Source organism: Pteropus vampyrus, unplaced genomic scaffold (genome assembly GCF_000151845.1).
Source record: "Pteropus vampyrus isolate Shadow unplaced genomic scaffold, Pvam_2.0 Scaffold170, whole genome shotgun sequence".
NCBI classification, from domain to species: Eukaryota; Metazoa; Chordata; class Mammalia; order Chiroptera; family Pteropodidae; genus Pteropus; species Pteropus vampyrus.
This window is the reverse complement of record NW_011888951.1, coordinates 314,287-324,096: the sequence shown is the minus strand read 5'-3', so window position 1 is coordinate 324,096 and position 9,810 is coordinate 314,287. Positions and strand designations below refer to the sequence as shown.

General features: G+C 43.0%; 1 protein-coding gene across 1 annotated transcript in view; it reads right to left on the bottom strand.

The window, feature by feature from the left end:
• The window catches only part of C8B (complement C8 beta chain), a 39,725-nt gene that overhangs the window by 15,895 nt on the left and 14,020 nt on the right, over positions 1-9,810 (bottom strand). The window contains exons 5-8 of the mRNA XM_011370507.2: positions 8,501-8,573; positions 7,910-8,042; positions 5,566-5,763; positions 2,062-2,302 (exon numbers count right to left, since the gene is read on the bottom strand). Coding sequence (XP_011368809.1) covers positions 2,062-2,302; positions 5,566-5,763; positions 7,910-8,042; positions 8,501-8,573 — 645 coding nt within the window. The remainder of the gene's footprint in view (positions 1-2,061; positions 2,303-5,565; positions 5,764-7,909; positions 8,043-8,500; positions 8,574-9,810) is intronic.

Below are 9,810 nucleotides of genomic sequence, written 5' to 3'. Positions count from 1 at the left end.
CCTTCTAGCCTCCTCAAAGACTCTGAGGGCTTTTGCTGCCCACCAAAGAGGGGAAGTGCTCAGTCCCTCTCTAAAAATGTGGTTCCTTATCAAGTGTCTAGGGACTGATCCAGCGAGTAGAGGCTGCTGCAGTCTGTCTGCCTTCCCCTGACACACCTTTTCTAATCTTTGATGTAGTAGAAAGAGCTTGTTAGTTGATTAATGGAGGTAATGCAATAAAGTGTCTGGTACCGTACCTAGCAAAGAGAAGGGGCCCATCCCCTTTATTTCTTCTTTATTTTTGGATCATTTCTCACTTGTCCCTCCCTAATTCTCCCAAAGGCATCCTCCTCCCCTGGGCTTGCTGAAATCTCAGGTGTGGCTTCCAAGTACCTTTCTGTAGCACTTTGAAGCCAGTGTGAGGACAGGAGCGTGATTTTGACGACTCTGGCTGTTGAGTTAGTAACGTTAGTGTAGAACAGTTTTCTCCAAGGCACATTCCTTGAAACGTAAATCCTATGATAAAATCTCTTCTAATTCCTGTGCTAACAAGTTTTATAAGAAAAAGCGCTTCTGTGGTAAATATGATCAAAGTTGTATCAGAAGAGGTGGAGAGGTCATTTTATGGCACTATGCTTGTGAAACTCTAAAAATGGGGTCTCTTATGTTTCCCCAACTTATCACAGAGCCCATTTGAGGGAGTATGAAGAGCACTTCTGAAACCACTGGTATGGGGAAAAGTATCCTCTTCGATCTTGGCAAGACCGAGGCCACCATAACATAAATTTACATTATGTACCATGTGTCTTCTAGCAAGAACACTGGACTTGTAGTCAAGCCCTTGCTCTGCCACTGTAAACTGTGTGACCTAGGGCAGCTCACTTAACCTGACAAGTGCCATGTTGTTTGAAAGAATACTGGACTGGGAAGTGGGAAGCACACCTTAGATTTATAGTTGGCTATAACTGGAAAGATCTGTAATATCTGTATGAGGAACAAATTGTAGAGGAGGAATGAGAATTTAATGTTAGTTTGGAGGCTATGGAAATAATCTACAGCCTTGATACTTAAAGTATGGTCTATAGATCAGCAGCATCGAAGCTTGCTAGAGCTGCAGAAACTTGAGTCTCACCTGAAACTTATTGAATCAGAATCCGTCTCTTATAAGATTCTCAGATAATTCACATTCACATTTTAAGAAGTATTGGTCTCGGGGCAAGGGTAAGATGGTAATAGTAAAGACAGAGAGAAAATATAATTTCGGGGTAGAGATGATGAGACTTGTTAACAGGTTGAAAGGAAAGTACAATAATCAAGGTCGACTCCTAGGTTTTTAGCTCGAGCCACCGGTCAGATGATGGAACCACTCTGAGATGTGGATGACTATGAAAGAAACTCATTAGGGAAAGAAAAGCAAAAGTTCTCTTTGTGGGCATGTTAGGGTTGCATTAGACATTCAAATGGAGACATCGAGGAGGCATTTTGACATAAGCTCTTGGCTGCAGAGAAAAGATCCGGGATGGATTTATAAATAGGGAGTTATCTGAATATTGAAGGCATTTAAAGCAGTGGTCCCCAACCTTTTTGGAACCAGGGATTGGTGCTCCTATGAAAATCTAATGCCTGATGATCAGAGGTGGAGTTGAGGTGGTGATGCTAGTGCTGAGGAGTACTGCAAATACAGATGACGTTTCACTTGCTTGCCCACTGTTCACCTCCTGCTGTGCAGCCCGGTTCCTAACAGGTCACAGACCAGTACAGGTCCACGGCCCAGGGGTTGGGGACCCCTTATTTAAAGCCATGAGATTAGATGCTTTTGTCTAGAGAGAGTGGTTGTAGAAAAGAGGACTGAGCAGACAGAGGGCTGGGTGGAGGACCAACATTAACAAGTTTAAAAAAAAAAATAAAAGGGAGGAGGAATCTGCAAATGAAACTGTGAGAGTACAGCCAGGGAGGGAAAAGGAAAACTAGGAGCACATCTTATAACTCTTCTCCCAGCAACTAATGGAAGCCTCTCCCCATCAACACACATAGCTCAAGCTGCGCCCAGTCAGGAAAGCCATGGCCCCTTGGGCCGTGTACCTCCTTTCTCCATGGCCTCTTGGTTTATAATGAGTGTGTATTCATAAATGCCCCCAAGCACGGCCTCTGTGATGTAGTGGGTCCCGAAATCACGGAAGAGATCTCTGTACTCCCCGTAGCCATACTCCAGGGGCAGTTGCTTGACTCGCTGCAGGAATTCGTAATGGAGCATGAGGCTTCGCGGTTTCAGCTTGTAATGTGCTACTTCAAGGTCAGAGCGCGCGTGCAGAAATTTGCTTCTCTACATGAAATACCAACATGGGAAAACCAGACCTTTAAAGTTAGGAATCTGGAACGGGAAGATGAACTTTACAAATACCATCCTATATTCTTGGCCTGGGGTCATCACTCTTAGGATTCCTTTAGGATACTTGAGGGAAGAGGGCCTCTCTGACAAGCTCTCAATTCTCATAAATATTCTGATGTCCTTTTCAGTTTGGAAGAACTAGTTCTTTGCTCACTTCCTTACCATAGCAAAGAAGGAGTAAGAAGCGGAAGTAACCAGAAAATAGACATGGCAGGGAGCAGCATGGGCACGTGAGGCCACTCTGATGGGAATCAGGGTTCGATGACCTGCAAAGGCAATTTTATGTTTTTTGAAGAAAAGCCACTCAAGAAAGAGTAAAAGCAGAGCTTTAGGAGGGCTAGACATTGTAGTATATGGTGAGAGACTAGACACTACAGCCTGCACACCAAATCGGGGCCTGGTTTTATAATGTTTTATTGGAACACAGGCCCATTTGTTTATGTCCATAACAGCTGTCACACTACAATGGCAGAGTTGAGTAGTAGCAACAGGGCCCATTTGGCCCCACAAAGTCTAAAATATTTACTATCTGGCTTGTTACAGAAAAAGTTTGACTCCTGGTGTATGGGATCGACTGAAAGATGATGACAGATGATGTATAAACATCCAGGAAGTAATGTAAGGTGAGGTGAGAGGTTCCTATACTGCTGTGGAGGCAGAAGAAAAGGTGAAAAGGTTGAAAATATCCATGAGATATAGTCTGTCCCAATCCTAAAACTTTCAGCCAGTTTGACCTATGAGGTCGTCAGTCATGCCGCCTCTGGTAGCGCCAACCACCCAGACTCCCTTGCTGGTCCCTGCCTTTGTCTCACCCCATCTTAGTCTTGCCGCAGTGACTCATGACTTTCTTCCTTCTTTCTGACCCTTACAACCTAAGCAGTCACTAGGTGCTCTGTTCATGATTTTTCTAAATATTTTAGGCTTCATCTCTTGCTTGGGTTATTATATTCCCCACTGATCTCTCTTGTTCTAGCCTGTCTTCCATGCTCCAATCAAAACTGACATCCTTAAATTCTGATAGTATTAGTATAATGCCCCTCTGGACTTAAAACAAAACCCTATATTGGCTCTTTATTGCCTCCTGAATAAAATCAACTCCCTTGCTTTGAGTATAAGAGCTTCACAATCTGTCCCCCAATAGCCTGTCTGGCTTCAACTTATACAACCTGCAAGTATTTCTCCCCATACCTTACTATTTTCCACCACCTACACCATACATCAGGCATCATCCAACTTCTCGCTGTTCTCCAAATCCTCCATTCTCTTTCATAATACAATTTGTACATGTTCCTTCTGCCTGAAATGCCCTTCCCTCCCTTTTTGCCAGACACACACCTACTTATATTTAAGTCCTATTTAGCTGTTGCCACCTATTTGATACCACCTCTGAATTTCCTAGACACATACTCTATCTTCCAGGATTGCATTGCATATTACTTATGTTTCCTTTATAGCATATATCATGCCATATCATAACTGATATTAAAAAATTAATAATAAGTTATCTGCATCCATGTTTACCTCTCCTGCTAAGAATTAAAGGCAAGAATTATGTTATATTTGTCTTTAGGTCCCAAGTCTCTAGTGCCTAGCACAAAATAAGCACTCGACAAGTGGCTATTTGAATCAGAGAAGTGGGGAGGGAGGGAGGAGGGGAGAGAAAGAGAGAAGGAGAGAAATAGAAGAAGAAAGGGAAGGAGTAAATGGATGGTATCTTCGTTTTCTCTCCTAATAAGGTAAGTTCCTGTTAATCAGTCCTAACCATTCATCATGGTATTTTGGTCTTGAGTGCATACAAAGTGCCATTCTGAACCTAAAAAATCAAAAACAAAAACAAAAAAAAAGTTTCTACCACTGAAGATCTCATAGCCTAGAAGAAGAAAAATAAGCAAAGGCTATTACAGCCTAATTAATGTTTACTACTCATTTTCCGCTGGTTGGTATTTTAGCGGCACAGACCTTTCTGAGCTGCTTACCATTTCTTTTTTTCTCATATAAACCTCTGTCAACTTTTAGTCTTGGACTCCTCCATGTACTTCTTAGATTAATTTTCTATCATGTCACGCTCATGTAGAAAACTCTCAGAGAAGAAAAGGCACCTTCCTCACTCTGGAATTCAAGGTTCCTCAAATGTGCCTGTTACCCATTCTCCAACATCACATCCCGTTACTCCCCACTCTAACTACTCCACTTCCAATAAGTTACAGGTTGGACCTTCACCTTGTGGGCAATAGGGAGCAGATGATATAATTAGATTAGCATCAGAGAAACAGTTTCCTGGCAGTATATCAATTTGAAGGGACACTTTGGAAGACAGGAGACTCCTTAGGAGGGCAGAGTAAGAGATGAAAGGGCCTGGGCTAGTTAGGGTATAATCAAAGTTAGATTTAAAAATACTGAAGAGGACTTGGTGGCCAACAAATGTGGAAGTGAAAAGAGCCAAATGTGATTCTGAAATTCTTAGCCTGAAAAAGTAGAAGAAAAAGAATGCTATTTCACACAGAAAATTTAGGAGGAAGAACTTGCTTTGGAATGACAGCAAGGCAACCAGGTCATGATGCCCAGAAGACTGGGTGGTGTGGATCAGAGCTTAACAGGAAAGTTAGAAGCAGTGATGAAGGCTCATGGCTTGTTCTCTTAGAGGAGAGAAGGGAGTAGAAGAGGTCACCCAGGCTGCCTGTAGAGTAAGAAGGGAAGATGCCATGAACAAATAAAGAACAGGTCTAGATGTCAGAACCCAAGAAGTAGAACTAACTGTAAGAAGCAAGAAGAAAGCGGGAAAAAGTGTGTGATGGTGAGGTCCGTTCCACCAAATGCCCTCAAGAAGTCAGAGATGAGGTCTTGGATGACATTCCAGAGGAGAATGTCAGCTGAATGTTTAAGATGGTAGTCAACTTGCTAGGTTTACTAAATCTCCAGGGATGATTTGGTTTAGCAAAGATATATTCTTAAATTAATGAAAACTAAGGGAAAAAGCTAATTAGAAAATGAGAGTAAATAATTAGAGAAGGCCACCACTGCTTGGCCTTTCTTAAAAGTAAGACCATGCTATTTTGTATGAGTGTGAAAAGATTTTCAAGATAATAGAAATATAATTGGTTTCTAGGGCTAGTAGTTATGTGAAATACAGACACATCAGTGAACATAAAAATTCAAATAAATACATAGAAATTGAAGAGAAACAAAAGGGTACTTACAGTATGAGAGAATCGTTTGGTTCTGCTAACAAAACGTTTGCCATTATCACTTGCCGTGTTAATGCCAACTTCAAATATTCCAGGTATTTTAAAACCAAAGCTGAAACTAAACTTGCTCCTTTCTGCCTTTGTGACATTATATTCAAAATCTGAGTATGATTCATATTCTGTCAGTGCAAATTCATATTTGCTTTGGGTCTAAAGGAAGAAAAAAGAAAATGTTTCTTAGTTCAGTACAGTTCAATACAAATATCAACAAATATCCATAGTACTCTTACTATGTGTCAGGCACTGGACTAGTTGCTCTGGATACAGAAAACTCGCAGCCAACTGTGTCCCCATTCCCAGAACTCTTGATCTAGTAGGAAAGACAGATGTGTTCAGTACTGTGGGGTGATATTCAGAAGTGAGTGCTTGATTTGGATTTCAGCTGGCAGAAAGGTAGAAGAACATTTTGGGCGGTGGACTTGGCTTAGGCAAAGACATGGAGGTGGGAAAGCACAGGATAGACTCAGAAACTGCAAGAGGTTCTAGTGTGGTTGTATCAGAAGATGCAAGAGTGAGGGGAAGAGAGAGGTGTTGTGAGAGAATGTGCAGGAATCAACTACTTGTTCTGAAATTAGACTTAATCCAAAGATGAGTCAACAGAAAAAATAGCTGGACTTCAGGAAGCTCATTACAGGGCAACGTAGTGGTTGGATTTGTGGAGACGAATTTGGGGTCAGAGAGACAGGCTAATGAAAAGGCTATAAGAGAAGTGCAGGTGACAGGTGATGAGGATCTGGTCCAAAGGCAGTATGGCGGGGATGAAGTGACAGGGGCAGGAAAGTGTCTTTGAGAAGACTCAGAAGAGCTATTTACTTGAAAATCAGTGTTTATCGTCCTGTGCACAGTGGAACTGCCAAGGGTCCTGCCTTGGCGGCCCTGGAGTGACCAGTCTCGAACTGTCTCCACCCTCATCCCATCAGCTTCTGGAGGCTTATAGTTCCCATAACTCCTTAGCTGCCAGGAAAGGAAAGCAGATGTGCCCCGAGTATGGCCTGGAGGAAGGCCGCCTGACGGGGATGCATCACTGCCATTTTCTAGTTGGGTAACCTTGGACGTTTCACTTAACCTCTCTATGCCTCAGTTTCTTCATGTGTAAAATGGAGATGATAATTGTTACTTCCATTGGGCTTGTTCCGAGGGTTGAGTTTATACAGGTAAAACACTGTACAGTGCCTGGCCCAACACACAATAAAATGCTGGCTATGAAGAGAAGACCCATTAAGAGCTATATCCTGCCTGGGTTAGGAGCTGTTTTTAACCTTGATGATAAATGGCTGTTCTAAGATCCTCCCTTGTAAGTAGAGGCTGTGGGGATGGCCCTGACACTGTGGGGGAGAGTATGTTTTTCCTTAGGCTCATTTTCTTTTTTCTTTTCTTTCTTTTTTTTGGTGGGGGAGGGGAGCAGGGATGCAATGAGTACGTGTGAGAAGAGGGAAGTAAGAAGGAAGGAGGAGGGGGTAGTAGCCTAACCTCTCAGATTGCACAATTTTAGAAGTGGAAACTACCATCAAGGTTATCTAGTCTGGCCCCCTCATTTTATAGACAAGAAACCAAGGCCCAGCATGGAAAAGGAGCTTAGCCTAAAGTAAAACTGGGACCTGTGGTAGAGCCAGGCCACGAATCTCCAGCGTCTTCCCTCAGATCTTAAATGTGTGTGTCCTGCAGTAACATGATTTATTCTGAATCCTGCTCTCTGTGAGATCTCTTTTAAAGTTGTACATTAACCATAACGGGCTTACATTGGTAGACCATTTTAGAACTTCAAATGCTTAGAACAATGCCCAATTCTTATAGGCAAGGACTTGTTAACAATGAGGGTTAACCCTTCCCCAGGACACACCATTCAACCAGGTACTGGGTGTAGTAAACATTTATACATATTATCTCACTAGTTCTCTTCCTGAAGGCTAGAACCTTTATAACTCCCAATTTAATGACAGGAAAATGGATGCTCAGAGCATTTAGGATTACACAGATGGTAAGTTATAAGAGCCACCATGTCTGTGAGCCTCCAAATTCTAAGCTACACTTCTGGTAGCTTTTGATATTATTGTTAGTATAATTTTGCTACTACAACTACTGCTGTTGCTACATATACCATGTCAGCCTCATCATTATGTCTTGAGGAAGGAATCACCCATTTTACACATGAAAATTTGAAGCTCAAAGAGAAAAAGTGATGCCCCCAAGCTCGCCCAGCTAAAAGGCTGCAGGCCAGGCCTCAAATCCCTGCCAGCTGGCTCCTCAGTGAGTACTTCTTCCATTGCCCTGAAGCGGCTCCCTGGCTGTCACCTACCTGTGGGGTGTAGCTCTCCACGTTGTATGGCTTCCTAAACTTCGTGTTCAGTATGTAATGGGGAGAGCATCCACCGCCGTAATACCTGTGATCGAGAACCGGGCCTTCCAAACTGTTTGTGAACAAATTAATCCTACAGAGAAGGCATGGGGAGGAAGCAGAGGTACGGGTAAGCAGCGGGTTGTGTAATTTCAACTAGTAGACCTAACTGAATGGTAGTGGGGCCTACAGAATTCCTTGGCATAGCATTCAAGGCCCTTGGTATCTGGTTGAAACCAGCTTTCCAGCTTCATCTCTGGCCACTCCCAACCATTACCATATACCCTAGTCCCCAGCCATTTGGATAGGCCTGCTCTTCCTCCAATCTGCTTTGCTCCTTCTCTTATGTGTAAGGGCTGTTCCCTATGCTTAGAATGCCCTTCCAGCCATTCAATGTTTTCTCTCTTACTTGTTTTTCAAGATTGAACTCTGCCATTGTCTGTTGTGGGAAGCCTTCACTGACACTTGCTGTACGAAGCTGGGTAAGAGACCCTCGTAAGACCCTGTGCTTGCCCCATTCATGCATTTATTGTTCTGTGCTATTATGGTTGCCTTAAAGGATGGTCTAGCATAATAGGTAAGACATGGACTCTGGAGCCAGCTGTCTGGGTTTCAAATCCCTGTTCTGCCATTTATGAGTTACATGACCTTGGGCGCATCAGTTAACCTCTCTGTGTGTCAGTCTTTTTACCTGTAAAATGGGAACAAGAATACCTACCTCGTGGGGTCATGAGGAGTACATGTGTCATACTTGTTAGTTGCTTAGAACACTGCTTGTTATTATTTATGTGTCTGTTGCCTGTACTAGATTGCGTGCTCCTTGAAGATGGCGGTGTTCTTCTGAATTTCTGTATAACCCATATCACAAGGCACAAAAATAATTACCATTTACCGAGGGTCTAACTGGAAACAGACATAGTAGGGGGTGACTCAATGTAACACCTTATTTAGTGTCCCCGAAGCTCTGGCAAGAAAGAATGAAAATCCTATCTCTAATCAGACATTATTGCTCACTGTCTCCTAAGGCAGGCCTCCATGTGAACCAGTTCTGACTAGTACCAAAAGTTCTTTTTTGTTGTTGTTGAAAGGAATTCTGTCTTTTCTCAGCTTCTGCCCATTGGCCTCTGTTCTGTTCCTAACAGAATTACTTAGGCTATCTTTCCCATGACAGAGTTCATATACCATAGTATGTATATTTATTGCTTTTATTTAACAAATATAATGCTGGTGCTTCCTTTGTGGAGGCACTGTGATAATCGATTTACACATATTGACCCATTTAATCCTTACGAGGCTATATCCTTATGAGATAGCTATTATTGTTATACCCATTTTACAGATGAGGAAGGGAGGCACAGAGAGGGAAACTGATCTGCCCAAGGTCTCACTGCCAGCAGCCCCTGGGGGGAGGGGCCGGAGGGCGGGGCAGGATTCGGAATCTGAGGGTCTAGTTCAAGAACAGAGTCCACACTCTTCCCACCACACAAACGGCCTCTCAGCTTATTCCAATCACATTAGCTTATTCAATCCTCACAGAACTTGAGAGAAGGGTATTATTCACTTTTCTCTATAGATAACAAAACTAGAGCCCCACACAGTAAGGGCCTCATCTGAGGTCCTGTGGTCGGTGAGCTGACCCACTACCACCTCCTACAGCTCTGAATGTCCACTCTGTCTCCTGGGGCAGCCGTATGACCCCTGTGAGCTGTCTAAACTTTTCCAGGCCTTGGTTTCCTTACTGAGGAAGTGGGGCTTAATTATAATAACTATCTTATAAGGGGGTCCCGAGAGGAGCTCTCTCCATGTGAGGAGTCTCTCTCTCTGAAGACAAACTTTGAGGATCGAGATTTGTTTTTTGTTTA